Source organism: Labrus bergylta, chromosome 9 (genome assembly GCF_963930695.1).
Source record: "Labrus bergylta chromosome 9, fLabBer1.1, whole genome shotgun sequence".
Classification (NCBI taxonomy): domain Eukaryota; kingdom Metazoa; phylum Chordata; class Actinopteri; order Labriformes; family Labridae; genus Labrus; species Labrus bergylta.
The window spans coordinates 27999379-28020518 of record NC_089203.1 but is presented as its reverse complement, the minus strand read 5'-3'; the positions used below and the strand labels follow the sequence as shown (position 1 = coordinate 28020518).

Genomic DNA, 21140 nt, shown 5'->3' with positions numbered 1-21140 from the left:
AATCGGATACAAATTTATGAAAAAGGAAATGTGGGAACATAGGCACACTCCCGCTAATGTTAGTGGTGCTAGCACCAGCAGCCTTCAGTCCTCCTTGCAGGTCAATGTCCACATTGCTGTGCTATATGTGGCTATGCATTGTTCTTGTTGATTGGTTATATGCCAGTTTACCTGTGCTGAATTATGGATGCAATATTACATTTACTTGTAATCAATCTGTGGACCAGGCTGAACCGCTATAAACATTCATTAGTGCTGATGTGCATTATATTCTGAATAAGATGTAATGTAGGATGTGCCAAGGGGTCAATATGTCCTTACATCGCTGCTGCAGGAAGGTGTTTTTATATTTGGAATTGTTACATGTTTTGTATGATTCTCTTGTAACTGCAGGTCAGAGTTCAGGACACGTTTCCCTTTGAGGACAATAAAGCTTATCTTATCTTATAATATAAACAAAATGTAAACAATTTAAGCTTGTTATCTCAACATCACAGACAGAAATAGCATCGCATGAGCCTTTCTCAAAGGTAGAAAAAAGTGAAGTCAAAACTGACTGAGGCAGTCTGTTCACACGCTGATTTATCAAAAAATAAATAAGTGAATGTTTGTTTATTTGAAAACTCGGGAGCTCAACTTTAGGTCAGAGAACTTTGGCAACATTTTAAAGGCACAACTGCCTTTGATGTGGAGTCTGAGCTTTTCCACTTAAATGAGATTATTTTAAAAGGCTCTTCAACAGTTCCTACCCCGAGGAAAACACCCAAGGCAGGACTTACAGTGGCCAGTCTTTCAGTATCTATCGTCATCTCTTGTCTCGTACTGCTGCATCCAGACAACCACAAGAAAAAAAGTCATGTGTTGTTTTGTTTTTTTGCAGGATCGTCGGTATAACATGTTTAAAAATGCAAAAATGACAGGTGTGACGTAAAGGGGTCGAGAGGTTAATAATTACCCTCTTCCTCTCTCCTCCCACAAACATTATAGACATCAAGATGGCTGTAAAACTCCAACAAACGGCCTCAGTGAGTGCATTACCTCCGGCTGATCAGCCTTCAGTCTGTTTCCAAAGCAGCTGTTGGGAAAGAGATCCTCGGGGAGGGCCGACATTAGTATGCTACAGAGCCTGAGAGGAGCTCTAATTGGATTAATTTTATCACAGCTACCTTGTGGAAAACAACTAATGAAAAATCCCCTTATCTTACCGCAATACGTAAATCATAGAGCACTTAAGCTATAGCAAAGAAGAGGTCGTGATTTAGTGCTTTCGTTGTATTTGAACCATGTCTGCGTTTCTCTGAACTGGGTTCGATTGCTTTCTTTAATATTTTTTCAGGGTTTAACGTTGATTGGCACCGGAGGGAGCATCAGATGTGTATTTTCTTTTTGTGTGTTGAGAGTTCTTTATATTGGGGAGCGACGATATCCTGGCGGTTATGTACAGAGGTTATAGTCCTCGTCGCAGGGGCTGTGGGTTCGAATGTGACCTCTGACCTTTGCTGCATGTCATCCCCTGCTCTCCCCTCCCAACTTTCCTGTCTCTCTTCAGCTGTCTCATCCAATAAAGGCAAAAATACTGCAAAAATAACCTTATTTATTTACATTTTTGGGGGGCTTTTTGTGCCTTTATTGTAGAGACAGGACAGAGCCGGAAAACCAGGGAGAGAGAGAGAGAGCGAGAGAGAGAGAGAGAGAGAGAAAGAGAGAGAGAGAGAGGGGGGAATGACGTGCAGGAAAGGAGCCACAGGTTGGACCCGAACCCGGGCGGCCCGGGGACCAGAGGACCACATCACCCTATCATGGGGCGCCCACACTAACCTCTGCACCACCAGCGCACCCTAAAAAATAACTTCCATGAAAACAAAAACAAGTTCTGTATATTTAGCACATGCATGAACCTACTTTACAGTCCAGTAAGCTTTCAACCGACTGCCTGCATGTTGGGCTTGTTTTCCACCAACATCAGCCTCACAGCTGAACTCCTGGAGATCGGCAGAGCTGCAAATAGCCCGTGCCAACACCTTGGACTGGATGACAGGAGATGGTAAATGTTGAGAAAAGAGGAGGACTGTAGCAATCTGTTTACACTGAACTGCTAAACAATCCTGACAGCCAGAAAAGCACGTTGAACCTCTCTCAGTCGGAGGGCGATGGAATATATTCAGAAAAAAGAGCGTTTTCCTTCTAACTGTGAATTCAGAGCAGGCCCGTCTGTGACGCATGAGCTGTGCTGAAGCGTCATCCACTGAATCAACAAAATCTTGGACGTCTAACAGTGTCACCGCCTTCAAAGTCAGTGATCTTTATCAATAGTTCACAATATATACAGGAAGAGGAATTTGGATTTATGCAATTTCAAACAGCTGCCTATAAAGATTAAACTTCACAAAGCAAGCCAGCAGGGAGAAAAAAAAAGAGTTTGAGCGTTAAAAACAGCAGGGGGTATTGCAGTGATTTACTTCTGGGAGACAATGTGTTCTTTTTGGAAAGGCTGCTGTCATTGATTCTCCTTTATTTAGATTTATTCTCTGTTACATTTTTTAATTCCAGCAGTTTTATAGTCATCATTTATCATGTTCTCTGAGATGTTACTCTGCTCCTATAAGTGAAAAAAAAACAAACAAACACATCACTTAGTTAGCTATCTATCTATTTTTTTGTAAATTTTTTATTTAAATTGTGTACCGTGTTCACTTTTTGTTTGCAATCTTTTCTCTTTGCTGCTGTAACACTGTACATTTCCCCGTTTTGGGATAAATAAAGGATTATTTTATCTTAGTGGGTGAGCTATGCTTTTAAAACTAGAGCTGGTTTATACAAAATCTCAAAAGAGGACTGCAACAACATCAGTGTAGATGAAATACAAATCTTTGGACTTTTTTTACTCTACATGGACTGATCAAGCAGAGTATGAAATAAATAGTGATGATAGCCAACTATGCCATAAAAACAAGTAAAGCTAATGTAATGCTGATGTTTGCAGCACCGTCCCTCCGGACATCCACCGTCTGTTTAAGAGCATTAGAAAGACATGGATGATTTTGAGAGTATCCGCTTCGTTTGTGCATTATAACAACAGGTTGTAAATATTAATGTTTGAAGCCTGAGTGACGTCAGTCATCTGTTCCTGCAGGGGGCTCTGGAGGCTCATCAGCAGCAGCCGCCATGTTGGAAATCCTGTCTCAGCCTAACTTTGAGTCAACCTAACGACAGGCTGAGAGCTGGAGCTGAGGCGGGGTTTAATCCACTTGACAAACCGTAACATCAAGCCTGCCTGTCAAATAGTCCAGCTCCTAACCTCACTATGCATCGTTCAGAAAAGTGGGTGGTGGAGCAGACCAATAAGTCCAGAGTCGGAACGCTGAAGCAGGAAAGGTTAACACTACCTTAAGGCAAGACAACAAAACAAGAACAAAGAACAGAGACCTACATTAGGACGGGACAGCGTATCAATAAAGGAGCATGAACAGTTATTATGTGTTTCAGAGATGGAAAGCTCACGGCTGAACGATCAACTCAATTTGCTAATTTCTTTCTAGTTACCGCAAATCAAAGTGACTCCACTTTGACCCAAAACTGACATCTCATAAGTCACATTGAAACCCTTAAAGGCTTTAAATGTGATTTTTCAAACTAAAATGTAATATAAATCAAGTATATCCTCTGAAAATAACTCTGTGAGTCATGACTGTCTACAATGGGTGTAACACCCGAGTCCCACTGTCTGGGATGCTTTCAGAGTTTTCAGAGTCCTATCTTCAGTTTGTTTACATCGCCAGGACGGCCGGCTGACTCCTCCCCTCGTGTATAAAAGTTGTTTAATTGAGGGACTAGAGAAAAGAAGAATAACATACTGTACTCACTGCTTAACTGTGTTTCTAGATCACGCTCATTTCAGGTAAATTTACATGCAGTGTGAAGATACCAGCATAATAAAGATCGCTAGCATTAGCATGCTAACACAACAATGCAGCGCGAGTTGTTTTGGTTTCATGTTGGTGCTCAAGGGCGACATCTGCTGGATGAAAAAATCACATATAAAGCCTTTAAAGCAGGACAACAGTACATAAGACATGAACAATAAAAGACGGCTCAATCATAGAGTCTGGTTAATAGCCAGAGTTTTAAGTGAATCCTCTTATACCCTCTGATTAAAAATAAGACTGTGCTTATATTTGTGCCATATTACTCACAGCCGCGTGTAAAACCAAATCCAAACCTTACCCTGCATTTTAAAGTTGATATTTTCATAAATTGTTTCTTAGCTCCTATTTGCTGATAAATGAGGAGCCTAGAGTCCGCTGAACCTTCGAAGATCCAACTCTCTCATGATCTTGATTAAAATACATGAGAATTTTGTTTTTAAATAAAGAATAATAATCTTTGTCTTGTGTGTGTGTGTGTTTGGTAAATATATAATTTGTTGAAAACACACAAAGGCTTCATTCCTTCATCAGGTTCAAGAGGAACAGAATAATCCTTTCTTGGGAATTGTTGAGAAGATTGCCTCTTGTACTTGAGTTGAAGATCTCTTAGAATAAAAAGTAAAAAAAATAAAAAAAGTAATTTGACTTCTTAGAAATCTCTAATACATTCTTGAGATGGAAAAACTCACATGTTGGAAAATGAACCATGAATTATGAAACTGTTTTAACACCACTTCTTGCTGCCTGTGTAGTGAACGCTCAGCAGGGGGTTTTGACAAGTGAAAGCTTGAGTATCCATTAATTTGTCGCCGTGCCATGGGAACTGAATAACAGCGAACTCGTCTTAATGCAGGGAGCCGTCCCCGGAGGAGGCAGCACTGTTGGTTTAGATGTCTAATTATAATCTTCACCGGTGAACAGAGTGTAAGTCAACTCATTTCTCCAGCTTCGGAAACTTTCCGCAAATGTAGGGATTACTTCAGACTCGGAGGCAAACAAGAATAAAGCCATCTGGCATTACGAGAAAAGACAATAAGAAGGAGGATAAAATCTACAGAATGAACTGAAACAAAGGAACAAAGAAGTGCAGGATAGAGTGAGGAAGGAAATCACAACTGTAAAGCAAATACAGCTATTTTTCCCGAGATGACATCCATAAATAAAACAGATATTTCAGTTTTCTTACACCAATATATGAAGATTAGAAAATCAGTTAAGTCATTTCAAACCATATCGAGGATTAAGTTTCCTCTGCGTGTGATAGAAATCTCCCATAACTATGACCAAGGCCAGAATTAAGATTTAAACTTAAACAAGTATTAAGTTTAGCAGTAGGGCTGGGAAATGAATCGAAACCCACATTCAGAACCTTTTATCGGTGTAATCTTGCCCATGTCGATTATTTGAATTTTTTTCTGGGCAGAGTCATCAGACGACACGTCCAATCCGCAACATGAAAGCAATGTTCGTCGTTTGGACGCATTTTGTCTTTAAGGAAGACGACACCGAACAAAAATAAATCAAATTTAAACACTGCTGAAAAACTGTTAAAAAGAAAAAGTTATTTATTTTCTACTGTTTTAGAGAAGTTCATTTTACTTTAAAGCTAAAATGTGTCCTTTTTATTTTAAGCCAAGCTTTGATTTCAGTTTGAAATATTCAATAAATAACCACAAAATAGTTCATCAGATGTGCAATCTCTCATTAGGAAACATATCCCAGCTTTGATAGTTCAGCATATTTACAGTAGAGACCTCGTCAGTGAACTATGAGGGCAAAAAACTAAAACTAAATAATCGCTCATTAATTGTAATCGAGGTCAAAGGTTAAATTAATCATGATATTGATTTGAGGTCATATCGCCCAGACCTACTTGCCCAGTTAACTTTAGAAGTTCATTCTAAAGAAATAATCAAACCACGAGGTCCATTTGGTAGCTGTTATTGAGGGTTAACACAAACCACACCATGGGCAATCTGGCATGAGATAAAACATAGTGCTTAGAAAAATTTAGATTTTGAATTGAGCCTATCCAAACACTGGCATTAGAAGAACACACAACATCTCAAACACCATAATACTATTTTTGTAATTTATTGTAAGAAACGCTAAAAGCAGAACACAAGTTATCTCTTGAACTACCTTTTTTATATTGTATTTTATAAAAGATATTTGTATTTTGTAATTTCACAACAATGGTTCAATGTTTTTGGAAGGAATCTCAGTAACCCCCTCTCAGTTTCTCACGACCTCCCAGGGGGTGCAGACCCTCACTTTGGGAACCACTGGCCTAAGGCATATTTTGAGGTTGGTGTATAGCTTTGTCCTTTACTTTGCCGCAAAATTAAATAGATTTTAAACTGCATTTTTGGAGTTATATACAATATGGGCATTAGTAAGTATAATGGACATTAGTAAGTATTTCACAGTCCGATGAAAATGGAAGACCATCCCTCATCAAAACATACATCACGCTGTCCTTGAAAGACAACGTTGGTCCCCTGGTTCCCCTCATGTAATCTGAGGACCACGTCAACGTTTCAATATGATGGATCACATTACAGGTCATCTCATTTTCCCAGCAGTCCCTCTGGAATATAGCAGGTATATACAGTACACCGAGGTGTTTCCAGCCTCAGCAGAAATCAAAGAGCTGTATCTCCAGGCTCAGGGGAAGAAGTCAGGGTTCAGATCGATATCTTGGTAGCCAAGAAACAACAAGCAAGGGTGAGAAATGTCCCATAGTGCAGCGCTGATAGCATTAGCACTCTACTCAATAGGACGTACAAGTGAGGTCATTACTGTGAGTCAATAAATAAAGTGTACTGAAGACGTAAACTTTACATACATAACATTTTGCATAGTTGACAGACACTCCACCTTCGCTTATCAACTGCAAGACTGCTATGGCCAGAGTGTCAAAACTCAGTCCTCTGTTAAAAGCTTTATATGTGATTTTTTTGATCCAGCAGATGTCGCCCTTGAGCACCAGCATGAAACCAAAACAACTCACGCTGCATTGTTGTGTTAGCATGCTAATGCTAGCGATGTTTATTATGCTCGTATCTTCACACTGCATGTAAATTTACCTGAAATGAGCGTGATCTAGAAACACAGTTAAGCAGTGAGTACAGTATGTTATTCTTCTTTTCTCTAGTCCATCAATTAAACAACTTTTATACACGAGGGGAGGAGTCAGCCGGCCGTCCCGGCGATGTAAACAAAGTGAAGATAGGACTCTGAAAACTCTGAAAACATCACAGACAGTGGGACTCGGGTGTTACACCCATTGTAGACAGTCATGACTCACAGAGTTATTTTCAGAGGACATACTTGATTTATATTACATTTAAGTGTGAAATATATATAAATAATAACATATAAAGCCTTTAAAGATGAGGACTTTTCACATGTCACTTTGTTATTTTTTTTGTATTATATCTTTGCTTTATTTAGTGTATAGCTTCTGTACAGTTTATTTTAATTTACTTAGCTGTTACTATGACTTATTAATTTTATTTTATTTGTACTTTTCTACTCTTTTTTTCCTTCATAATGTTATTCTATTTTATATAGAAGCTGTATATATAGCTCTATTTTTTTGTAGAAGCTGACTCAGGGAGAAACGCACAAAAATTCCAATGTACCTGTACTGTCCTGTACCTGTGCAAATGGCAATAAACATCTATTCAATTCTATTCTATGTGCTTAGAAAGCAAGGTGCACCTTAAAAGTCTGCTGTGCAGGGACCTCAGAGGAGGGATGAGAGTCAAGCCAACAAACTAGCCTGAGGGAGCATTCAGACACAGGATTCTTTCCGAGCGCTTGCTCCTCGTCTTCATTGTTGTCTGTGAAGTCAGCGTGTCTAGACACTTAGAGGATGCATTTAAAAAGGTGTACCCAAACTAATAACATTAAGCTGTGTGGCGCGGAGGCAGAGCTCCCTGTGATTGTCCAAGCCAACTTCAAAGGGCTTAAACAGCCCATTGGCACGGGGACTAGGTCACGGTCTGCCTTGTGTGGAGCAGCTTTTTAGAAAAACCCTCTGTCTGAACGAGTCCCACAAAGAAACTGTTCAGCCCACCTATAGACACTGATCAGTTTTATACTGTCAGAGAATGGTAGCTCATTTCATATATGGTAAATGGATTTCAGCTTGTATAACACTTTTCTATTCTTCTGACTACTTAAAGCACTTTTTTACACCTACAAGGTTTTAACTTGGTAATTTTTTCTCTTACTTACTTTGTCTATTTATGTTTTATATTTATACTTTTTATTATTATTAATATTATTGTTTTTTTGATCATTTAATCACTTGTTTTTATTTCTTTTACTACTCTTACCTTCTTATTGCTGTTATCTTTTTATTTGCTTTTAGCTCTTTTAGTTTCTTACATCTTTTTAAATCTTTGGTCCTCTTGGTCTCAGCTCGTGTTGTTGGGTTCTTGTGTTGCCTGGGTTCTTATGATGGTTCTTATGATGGTTCTTGTGATGGTCGGGTTATATATGTCTGTTGGGTATCGTGCACTTTGGGTTCTTTTCTGTTGAATTGTATTGAATTATTTTTAGTATTTTGCATTTGTTATGTTCTTGCTGTTGTTTATGTTCTTCTGTGTTCAGTTTAGTTTGTTCTTGTTTTTGCTGTTTGTCAAAGCACTTTGTAAACCTGTGTTTTTAAAAGGTGCTATAGAAATAAAGTTATTATTATTATTACACATTCACACACTGATGGTAGAAGCTGCTGTGTAAAGCCATTATTAACTTATTCCATTCATACACATTTACAAGCCGCCGACGAATCATTAGGAGCAACTAGGGTTAAGTGTCTTTCCAAAGGACACATCTGACATGTGGCTGCAGGAGCTGGGGATCGAACCCCTGACCTTTTGAGTTAAATCTTTGACTGACTGGCGGCGCGACCAGTCCCAGCGGCCCCTCTCTCTCCCGATAGAGCGGTGTTTTCTTCTTTTTCTAACTTTTCACTTTGGGAACTTTACAACGCCATCAGTGAGCAACAGACAGCCCACCCAGATGGATTTTTCATCATCGCAGGGGATTTTAACCATGCAAATCTCAAGATGGTTTTACCCCACTTCCACCAACACGTGACCTTTCCCACAAGAGAAGGTAACATTCTGGACATGATTTACACATCAGTTAAAGATGCTTACAAAGCTTCACCCCTCCCCCACATCCGCCACTCTGACCATATCAGTGTAATGCTAATGCCAGCTTACAGACCCAGGGTTAAAATCACCAAACCAGTTCTGAAGCAGGTATGTGTGTGGCCAGAGGGGGCCTCTGCTGCACTACAAGACTGCTTTGACACCACAGACTGGGAGATGTTTAAGCATGCAGCCAGCTACAACAACCACACAGACATTGAGGAGTATTCTGACACTGTTACCTCCTACATTAGCAAATGCATTGCGGATGTCACCACCACCAGAACCATCACCACCCGGGCTAACCAAAAGCCATGGCTGACAGGAGAGGTACGCGGGCTACTGAGGGCCAGGAACAACGCCTTCAGAGCTGGGGACGCAGCCTGCCTGAGAACAGCGAGGGCCAACATGTCCCGTGGCATCAGGGAAGCCAAACGCAGCTACACACTAAAAATAACCGGACACTTCAAGGACAGCAGAGACGCGCGGAGCCTGTGGCGTGGTATCCAGACAATCACGGACTACAAACCCAAGCCACAGACCTGTGACAGCAACACCTCTCTGCTGAACGACCTCAACAGCTTCTTTGCCAGGTTTGAAGCACACAACAGCACGCCCCCACAGAAGACCACCCTCCCCTCCCCACGACCAGACCCTGTGCCTGACTGGAGCCAGCGTGAAGAGAACCTTCTCCAAGATCAACACCCGCAAGGCTGCAGGTCCAGACAACATTCCTGGCCATGTGCTGAAGGACTGTGCAGAGGAGCTCAAAGATATCTTCACAGACATTTTCAACGCTTCTGTGAGTCAGGCTGTTGTTCCGTCGTGCTTCAAAGCCACCACCATCATACCCGTTCCAAAGAAGCCCTCACCATCCATTTTCAATGACTATCGACCCATTGCACTGACCCCCATCGCCATGAAGTGCTTTGAAAGGTTAGTCATGGCCCACATCAAATCCACCCTCCCCACCACCCTGGACCCCTAACAGTTTGCATACCGAGGTAACAGATCCACAGAGGATGCCATCTGTTCTGCTCTTCACCCAGCCCTCACCCACCTGGACACCAAAAACTCATACATCAGAATGCTGTTCATAGACTTCAGTTCAGCATTCAACACCATCATCCCTCAGCAGCTGATCGGCAAACTGGACCAGCTGGGGCTCAGCACTTCCCTGTGCAACTGGCTGCTGGACTTCCTCAGCAAGAGGCCTCAGACAGTGCGGGTCGGCGGCAGCACATCAAAAACCACCGTAATGAGCACGGGGGCCCCCCAAGGTTGTGTGCTCAGCCCCCTGCTCTTCACGCTGCTGACCCACGACTGCGCTCCATCCTTCAGCAGCAACCACATTGTGAAGTTCGTGGATGACACAACAGTGGTTGGTCTCATCTCCAACAACGATGAGACGCACTACAGGATGGAGGTCAGCCAACTGGCCACGTGGTGCAGAGACAACAACCTCTTCCTGAATGTCAACAAGACTAAGGAGGTTGTTGTTGACTTCCGGAGAGTCCCCACTCCTAAACCCCCACTGACCATCGACGGTGCTGCTGTGGAGAGAGTGAGCGGCACCAAGTTCCTGGGGGTTCACATCAGTGAGGATCTCTCCTGGACAGCCAACACCACATCACTGGCCAAGAAGTCCCAGCAGCGCCTCTACTTCCTCCGCAAGCTGAAGAGAGCACGAGCCCCCCCATCCATCATGTGCTCCTTCTACAGAGGCACCATCGAGAGTATCCTGACCAGCTGCATCACTGTGTGGCTTGGGAGCTGCACTGCTGCCAACCGCAAGACCCTGCAGCGCACAGTGAAGGCTGCTGAACGGATTATCGGTGTCCCACTCCCCTCTCTTCTGGACCTCTACGGTACCCGCCTCACCTGCAAAGCAACCAGCATTGTCCATAACCCCACCCACCCCTCACACAGCCTCTTCAGCCTCCTGCCATCGGGTAGACGGTACCACAGCCTGCGGGCCGGCTCCACCAGACTGGAAAACAGCTTCTTCCACCAAGCTGTCAGGAAGCTTAACTCTCTCCCCTCTCGTCCTTCCCTCCCCTCTGTCCCCACGAACACTGGACGTTGAAACCCCCTCCCGTTTGCCACCAAAAACTCTGGACTAATAACTCTGAAGCTAACTATTCAAAAGTAAACTCAGTTTACTGCACATATTTACACAAGTTTACTTTTTCTTAAAATGTTATTTCATTTATTTTATTTATCATTTTGTACCTTTTGCACAATTTAGAATTTCTTACTGTAAATATTATTTATCTTATTTTTACCTCATTTCATTTGATCTATTTTACCTTATTTTGGTTGTATTGCACCGCGGGACGGAGACAAACACAATTTTGATTCCACTGTATGTCTGGCATATTTTGAAATTGACAATAAAGTTGACTTTGACTTTGACTTTGACAGACGACCTATGGATCTACCACTGATCGGCAGCCGCCCCATTGGACCCAACGCACATACATATAAACACTCTGGTAAGACTTACATAAGGAATACATTGTTCCATTTTTTAATTCAGGCAGACATATTATTGTAACCGCTGTGGGTCAGTGGGAGTTCGTGTCGTTCGTCTCTCAATGGTCAGGAGTTTCGATCCCTAGCTCTTGCAGTCATGTATATAAATGGATCACTTAATACTGATGGACACATTTGAAGTGGTGAGAATGTGTAGGTGTGACCTGTTGTGTTAAAAGCGCTCTGAGTTGTCAGAAGAATAGCAAAGTGTTATACAAGCTCAAGTCCATTTACCATTTACGTATGACTCAGATGTGGCAGATGGCAAACGTTCACAGTGATCACAGATGTGCACTGTGTCTGCTGCAGAAGACAGACCTCCCTCGCAGCACCAGTGTTGCCGGATGGAAAATACAGCAATATCGTACTGCAGCTTTACAATTATCGTATTTTACTTAAAACTATCGTACATATTTTTTTAAAACGAGAAGGGTCCTTAATACCGCACTGAATAGCAACACTATGCCCTGCACACCACATTAATTTAAATAAACAAACAAAGGACAAACTTTTAAGTGACATTGAAATTGACAAATTATCGTACATTTGGACTTTTCTGCAATTATTGATCGTACATCGTACAGAGGGCAAAATTATGGTACAAATATGATAGTTATCATACATCTGGCAACACTGCACAGCACTGAATGCAGAAATATAGTTTTAACTATTTTGTTTTTAGCAGAGTGAAGAGCTCTGGAGTAAACCAGGGAAAAGAGAACAATGTAAGAAAAATGTTTTTGAAAGCACCTGTATCACATTTCCCTCCTCACCTTCTCAACAGATGCTCCATTTCTGCTCAGTCTCTAAAATATAGAGTAAGATTCAAATCTTTTCACGTTTCTATAGTATACACTTTGCTAAAGAAAATCATGGTGATTGGTCGGCCTATTACTCGACAGGACTGTAGGTTTCCTCACAGTATGTCCATTTGTCTCTGTGCTGCTGAAAGTTGATGTCAACGTCTGACAGTCGATCCCGACGTGTGGCAATATTCCCCGACAAAAAGTTAATGACACTTTATGATAGATGACACCTTATCTGTTTACCCATGATGCACCAGGCCATCACTCACTAAATTATTCAACGATGACAAGGGGGTGACTATCAGTAACGTGGCAGACATCATTCATATCTGTAACATCATCTAATTAAAAGACATCACTTCTGCCAGACAGCTTCCTTACTGCTAGCTGAGGCAAATTGATTCTCACCCCCCCCCCCCCCCCCCCCCCCCTAGTCTATGCAAAGCAGGGATGAATAATGCATGCACATTAAAGTCTTATCTGCTGTCCTGACAAACAATGTTGCCACGCTTTGAATATTCCACTAAGGTGTGCAAAGGGGTCCTTATTAGTGAGTAGTCGGGACAGGTGCCGTTTTCATAGGGGGAGTCATTCTAGGATTTACTGCCGTTCCTTTCCCCGAGCTTCGCTGTGATTCTGGACGCAGCGGATCAGCTGATTTACTTCACGACGGCGCTCAGTTTACGACAGCGCTTAAGGTATTTGCATAGATTTTTACAGCTGCCACTCACAGATTATGTCGGCAGTGAACTGGAAAAACTATAACTTTGCAAATAATTTTTCTCCTCAGGCAGCTGAGACCTGCTAATGCTCCATCTGAAAGCTACATGTCATTGAAACACGTGTTCAAGGCTACAACCTAAGTCATTACTGAAGACATCTGCAGTTGCATTCTGTCACTGACAAAGCACCTCGCCTCCCATATTAAGGACAAAGATGAAGCTTTAATATTGTGTTTTTGTGTTTGTACCTTCATATGGGAGAATACTAAACGCTATAAAGCAGATTGGCCTTGCTCAGTAAATCTGACTGACTGGTGTTTTTAACTCGACATAACAACAGCATAAAAAAGTAATGCTTCTCCAATTAGCATTTATGTCCTAATGAGAGGCTGTAGATGATGTTTGATGATTATTGGCATATGTGCAGGGTAGACAATGCAGCGCTGTGATCTGGTTTTGGTACAGATGGTTTTACAACTGGAGAGGCCAAGTACCTATGCTGTTAGATAGGAGTGGAACAAAATATTGATAGATACAGTCGGCATCAAGGGGAACGCCCACAAAAACGTCACATCCAGTTTGCGCTGAGGGGGAAAACAAACCGCTAGATACAACGCTAAAGTGCTGCTGTGTGCCCTTTGTCACTACAAATAAACCGAAATATCAAAATCTAAGGTTTCATATTTTACCCAACCGAAGCACTGAGCACAGTAGGAGAGAATGGAGGTGGTAGGATTGAGATTGTTTATGCCTGAAGTTAGCACTACAGAACGACACTTCGGTCCGTTTAGTCTGATCTTTCGTCCCATCTTTTAAAACGTATCCGCCAACAACTCTATCCTCTTCTGTTCAGTTTATGAATATATCTTTCTTTGTCAATTGACAGTAATGAATCAATATGGGACATGACAGCTTGTAAGCGCTACCATCGGAGTTCAAATTCCACGCATTTGCATTATTGGTGGCAGAGCGAAAGGATTATTTTCCCCCGCGGGAGGCCCCGCCCCCAACTATGACGCGATGCCGACTGTATCTATACGGTAATATGCCGTCATCCTGACTCGTGCGATAGATAAATGTACTATATTGATCCCAAACTGGGAAATTGTGTAATACAAATATAAATATTTTAATTTATAAACATACTGCACTAAACTGATTCCCTTACTAATTTCACTAACGTCATCACCACATCATGACACCTCATGGTGGACACCTCAAGACATGAACGAGGGAAAATAAGTGTATTGGCCAAAGAAGAAGTTGACAGCGGGATAAAAGAAGTAGAAGAAAGAGGTAGAATGTCCGACAGAGGTGGAAATATTGAGTATCCTACCATATGTCAATGTACATTATCATATTGTATCCATATATCGTATAGTACTGAAGTTATCATATCGTATTGTACAGTATCGTACCCTACCATATCGTCAGTGTTAATATCGTCAAAGAAATTAATGACGAAAATATTCGTTGACGAAGGTCTTTTTAAATTAGTCAAGTATGACGATGACCAGACGAAACTCCGTTATTTGATGATTTGATAAATAATATTACTTCATCATCTAATTGACGAAGATGTGACAAAACGAAAACTACATTACAAGTGAGGATTATCACGTACCCCATCAGCTGTTCTAAAATCATTGTAAACCATAGCAGACTTCATCAAAGGTGTGTGTGTGTGTGGTCCGTGAAGCCCCTCCCCCTGGAGCTTCTGATAATCAAAATAAAAGCTTGTGTCTGATTTTGTTGACTAAAATATCTTCTATTTTCATCAACTAAAATGATGTGCAATTTTAGTCAGTGACTAATTGACTAAATTAAATCAATAACAAATGACTAATATCTGACTCAATATAAAGGACATTTTCGTCAGGAGACTATGACTATGACTAAATTAGAAAATGGTGTGAAGATTAACACTGCATATCATACGGTATCCTACTGTAACATATCATGAGTTGCCTTTCAATTCCCTCCCCTAGTGTTAAAGAAATGTTAGTAATACTGAATCCATTGATATTGCCATAGAGTCCAGATCTCTGCAAATTTCAGCACTTTTGGATCACTTTTTTGTTTGCTTGTCCGTGCAGCTTTACAATATACCATATTATATTCTTTTTTTGTCTTTCTAACTAGCCTGACGCTGATGTGTTGATAAATGAACATCTCCAGTACTTCTATGGCTCCAGCCCTTTCCAGCATGACTCTGTAATCCTCCTAACATGTACGAATAAGAGTTCTATTGGAATTAAGAAAATTGAAATGTTCAGTGCAGTTGTGAGTCTTCTGAAAAAGGTTGAATTGGCCGACCTTACTATCAAAGCCTCTCCTCTTCAGCTGCCTCGCAGGCCCTTTTTTTCAAGCACCTAAGCATTTTTGCAGGCTGATGTAGGTCGATGGATAAAGTGAAGAAGACGCCATCTGTGAACTACAATGACCTCCAAGTGTGTCAAAGCACTCATTTAAATTCAACGGGTTGAACGGAGGTGGAACGTCTCGGAGCACTCCAGGAGAAGTGAATGAAGTTCTTAAGTCAAGTTGAGTTGTTGACAAAGACATAGAAACTGATATCAAGCACTTTATTATTGCCTGTTTAGATCCTCCATGTTTTTATAGTCACCTGAATAATTGAGCAATCATCGTGAAATGATTTAATAAAAAATGCTTTTGCGATCAGTCATTCATATTTTTCCAGCTAAATAACAACGTTAGGTAGCACATACTGATGAAGAATGGAGGTAAAAGAGAGGGAGGAAGACGGGTTGAAAGGAAGTCAGCCACAGCATTAAGATTTATTATCATTAAATATCCCATTTCCGTGCGTGAAGTTAAGCTGGGAGCTTGCAAAGAAAAGATCAGACAACTGAGGAGGAAGTAGCTGGAGTTAGAGAAACTTAATTCTTCAGAAAAAAAAACAAAAAAAACAGCGCAGCCCTCCCCGGATTGGCTGAGGCAACTTTCTTTTTTGTGACTTGCCAGAAGGGGTTTAGTTCTCCCACACATTCACGTATATGATGTGAAGAATAGCAGATGAGAATGAGACCCTTCCCCTTTTTGCCATTTTGCTCTCATGACTTTGTCTGCTCTAAGAAATGTTTAAAACACAAAAGGGGTCGACGAGATGAAGGTTGATTATGAATTCTCTCCGACTCCTAAATGTGTCAAGCCAGCCAAATGTCAGAGGAAACTGTGTCAGAGGATATTGAGCCGCCTGAAAATGTCAGACAGGGAGTATCGAGAGAGTGGGGGGAAACAAAAGGAGGAACTCGGCGCACATGTGTAGGTTTCACTCGGATTCAGCAGAGCACCTGTCATCGTTATGTTGCCTAATGAGGGGAGGGGTTCAGTTTGAATCCATGTTTAACCCCTCAATCAATCGAATCAAACACTCAAATGGGTTGAGATTACAGCAACAATCTGGAGTTCATCCTTTGACGAGATGTCAATTTGGAAGGAGCCATGTTTCCAAGCAGGTGCAACAAAGTTAAAAAAAAGAAAAAATCATCTGAACTGCTCCTCAGATTTCACAGTAAAACACACTCAACACTTGATTTTTCTTTTTATGAAGCACAGAAGGTTCACACATTTTCAGACAGCTTTGATTTTATGCCTTTTAAAAAAGGAAAGCAGAGATGAAGCAGGTGTTTCAGGATTTGGGGATTTATTCAAGTGTGTAAATCAATTTTGTCACGTGTTGTTACATATTCCTGTCTTCCTTTTTTAAACTTGAATCCCAAGTATTGAAATATTGGCCAGGCCACACACACAGGCATGCACACACATACAGAGACAGCTAAACTTCTAACTGGGCCTGATGTATTGTGCAAACTCTAAACCATCAACTTGGTTCCAACGTGGTAACCAGATATAGTCTCATTCACACCTTTGTTGGACACGCACCCCTCACCTCCCTGTCAGTACTCATATGGTGCATTCATGTGGTGTCGGAGATCTTAAATGCACATGAACGTCTACTCAAGTCGGAGCAACACCTCGGAAACAGAGGAAAGAATTAGGTGCCCGACTTGCCGACTTGGCGTCATAATCATTATCACCTGGGGGGCAAAATATGTTTTGTTCATGTTAAGATTTTCTTTATTAATTCACGTATTGCACATCAACTTTTTGCTCAAATATAACTTGTAACAGAGAAATTCAAACATCTTTGTTGTTGTTACAACAATCAGACTTACTGAATTCAAAATACGTAAATGCACTGAAGTCGGAAGAATGACTTCCATACTTGGAAACTGGGAAACTTCCGAGGAGCACCTGAATGCAGCAGTACCAACAAATCAAACCAGCCCACATTTGCAGGTACCTTATCGGCTGATTTATATTTGGATTTATATGATTTTTTTTTTCAATTTCATACCTACAGTACCCTATTTAAATGACGCTTGCAATGTGTTAATTATTGACCCTGATGAAAGCCACAAGCCGAAACATTTCAGTCTAATAAAGTTAATTAAGTTGATCTTCATAAAGTGCTGCTCTGGTTTTTTAACCTCTTCAAGCCTTTTTCACTCTCCTTACACCTTGGTTAGTCGGTGAAGTTGTGCCAGAAAAATCCTACTCTGCTTCTCTGGGACCGATGTATTACATTTTTTAGTCCTACACGCTCTTATCCATGCTCTCTCAAATGAAGGACGGGGAAAATGTGAGCAGAAAAATATCAGAAGCTGTCTTCTGAGCGCTCCATTTTTCAGCAAAGGCTTTTTTAAACTTTATGAAAAATAGAAAACTTGCAGTGTTTCTTTTTCTTCTTCTAAAAGGACTCAACAATTTATTTTAAAAACCTTCAAACTTACCAAAAGCTGTGTAAAACTCTTCTTTCGTCAGGTGCTCGTCGTCGTTGACATCGTTGTACTTGAGCAGGTCAAACAGCGTGCACTCAGAGACATCCTTGGACAGACCCTCTTGTTTGATGACCTTCAATGAAAGCAAGTGAGGTCTGTTAAAGAAAGTGAACTGTTTGTTGGACTATGCATGAATGGCTATTTCAAAAAGTCCGCCCTCACACATCCGTGGGTGCATACTCGGTACCTCATTCACACAGCCCATATAATAGCACAATACAGAAATACAATAATAACTCAATAAACATATCAAACCACATACAAAACCAATGAAGTCATCTCAGGGTGTCCATTCTCGCAACAGCTCAAATTCAAGTTTGGTGTTTAAAGGCTTTGTATGTGATTTTTCACACTTATCACACTTTTCCTATCTTCACTTTGTTTATAAGTGAATATAAAAGTTGTTTAATTGAGGGACTATGCTAACACAACAATGCAGCGCGAGTTGTTTTGATTTCATGCTGGTGCTCAAGGGCGACATCTGCTGGATCAAAAAATCACAAAAAAGCCTTTAAGACATTTTTGTTCTCCTAAATGAAAAAAATAAAAAATAAAACATAACCCTGTGAAATATAATGGAGTTATAAAATAAAGCAGAGTGAAATTAAAAGGAATAATCAGAAAAGTACGAGTCTCCCACAGTTGTACTTGTCAATGCGTTTACTTTGTGCCCTTAATCTGCTGTCAACTTTGAAAAAGTTTGGACACTATCTCATCTCTATTGTGAGTCAAGGTTACGTGCCTATTCTCAACTTTTGGTTGAATGTCAGAGTTGATGAAACACACAGATTATGAGCTGTCAGTTTGTCGTTTAGGCAGACGGAAGCTCGCTGAAGTTTTTCTCACAGTGGATGGTGAAAGTGCCCCCAAACACTGTGCAGGCTTTCTGATTATCCTGATCCTATTTAACCCCTCTCTGCATGGCCCCCAACAGTAAATCATTCATCACACTCCATCAGCTGTCAACACGCTGATCACATGGGACAGCGTGGCACATCATGACTCACATATCGGATCAGTGCATTTCCCCTTTTGCTTTCCTAAAATTAAAGGAGTCACCTGTAGTAGAGTTTTCTAGAAACCCTCAAAAACAACTCACTGTGCAAAATCAACAGAAGCTTTATCCTAAATGACTTGAGCTCATCTGCAAAATGAACTACTAATCCTCTTCTTGCTTGTAATAATTAGTCAATTCGTTTCTCACTCAAACCAGAAGGGAGCAAGTGATGACTAAAAATGCTTCTTGCAGAATCCTCAGGGAGAAAAGTTATGGAAAATCAGAAACATGCTTGCCTCTCTGGTCCTTCTTGCTTGCTTGCTTTCTGGAGTGATGTAGGTGTAGGTGGGGATATATTTGTACTGTAAGTGGTGATGCAGTCACAGGTTTTTTTTATGCTTTAACTCTATGTCTTCAATATTTCATGACATGGCCTTGCACCCCGCACACAAACTTGTGATTGCATCAGACTTCTGCAGTCACTTTCCTATAGCAGGTGACTGATTCATCCACGGAGAAAGGAGAAGAAGAAGAAAAAAACAGCCAGAAAGGCAAATGTTTTCTTGCTTCCAGGAGACCTTATGAGCTAAATGAACTGAGAAACATCATGGACAGGCTTTAATGTTTAGAGCTTCAAATGGAAGCTGAATATAATCTATACAGACACAGTAACACTGGCTGCTCAGTCAGGTATAACACTTACAAATTAAAGAAAGGCTACTTTTTTATCACTGTAAAACCGTTTAGACGACTTTAAAGAGGACATATTATCCCCCTCCTCCACCTTTTCAAATAGTCCCCTGTGGTCTAAATGAAACATCTGTGCTGTGCTTTGGTCAAAATATAACATGAATCAAGCACCAGAGGAGGTTTGTGACCCTGTAGAAACTAGCTCTCTCAGAACGTTCCTTTTTGGTGTGTGTGTCTCTTTAAATGCAATGAGCCCCGCCCCCTCACTCCGCCCCTCGTCGGTGTGTCTACAAGTTCAGCTTTGGGCTTCCAAAGCTGAACTTTTTTTTTTCTTTTTTACCAGAATCCCACTGTGACATCACAAGGAGAGCACATTTGAAACAGAGCATTTTTCTCTGTGTTGTAAGACTTATGCAGACCACAAACAAAGGACTGGATGGGTTTATTTCACATTGTGTGGGTCAGTAGACACTCAGGTTACCCAAATAAATGTTCAAAAATACTGTAAAAATAGATTTTTCATAATATGTCCCCTTTAAGTACACTCTATGGCTGCTTGAGCCAGTACGCTGATCACTGGAAAAAGATGTGAAAAGGTCATATATGATACAGAAGGGTCTAATAGAATGGTCTTTATTCAACTCTAAGAAAGAGGTTGTGTTTGTAAGGATCTCAACATGCTTTTTCCTGTTCTGCTTAGTTTCTATCAGGTAAGATTCACAAAATATTGGTGCATAGTTTGGGTTTCGGAAGCACTTTTCAAAAGACTTCCAAAGCTGCATAACAAACTGGATAGACTGTAAGGAGACACAGAAGCTCCGACCTTGAACTGTTTTTAATGGATTTTAATTGGAAAAACTCATATTTTTAAAATGCTTTTTTAAAGCTCCAAACCAAGCGGATATAGAAATAAAGTTTCTGCTCTCAGCTCAATGACCTGACCTAAGTTATTTTATTGTGTGTGCATTTTCTTTGTAGCATGACTGCTAAGAAGGGTTCAAAACTTATACTACTATCAACATAAAGGTCAAATATATATAAAGGCCAAATAAAAAGGGGGGTGCAGTCTTTAAATAAGCAGTGATCGGGTGATTTAAAGTTTATGTAACAAGTGACAGAGTGCAAACAGCAACCTATCGAGGGGAGTGAGAGGAAGGGAGACACCAGGAAGTGTAAAAAAAGTGAGGTAGGAGAAGAAAGGAAGTGAAAGGAAACAGAATAATGATCTGGATGGAGTCCATGCAGGACAAGGAAATGTCTCTGAAATTTCCGGCGGTCTGTCTTAGGTTAAATGATAGATTCAGGCGATGTATAAAAGAAAAAAGGAGGAAGTTTTGATTTGCCATTTTAAAAAGGGCACCCAGGACTAAAAGGCCAGGGACAATTGCTCCCCGTGCCCCTTCATGTGCACAGCCTAGCAAGTCAAGTAAG

At 40.9% G+C, this 21140-nt stretch overlaps 1 protein-coding gene across 2 annotated transcripts in view; it reads right to left on the bottom strand.

Annotated features, from left to right (window-relative positions):
• fstl5 (follistatin-like 5) overlaps positions 1 to 21140 on the bottom strand; it is a 211458-nt gene that overhangs the window by 77585 nt on the left and 112733 nt on the right. For both annotated transcript variants that reach the window (XM_020648482.3, XM_029280169.2), the window contains exon 6: positions 17975 to 18095. In XM_020648482.3, coding sequence (XP_020504138.1) covers positions 17975 to 18095 — 121 coding nt within the window. The remainder of the gene's footprint in view (positions 1 to 17974; positions 18096 to 21140) is intronic.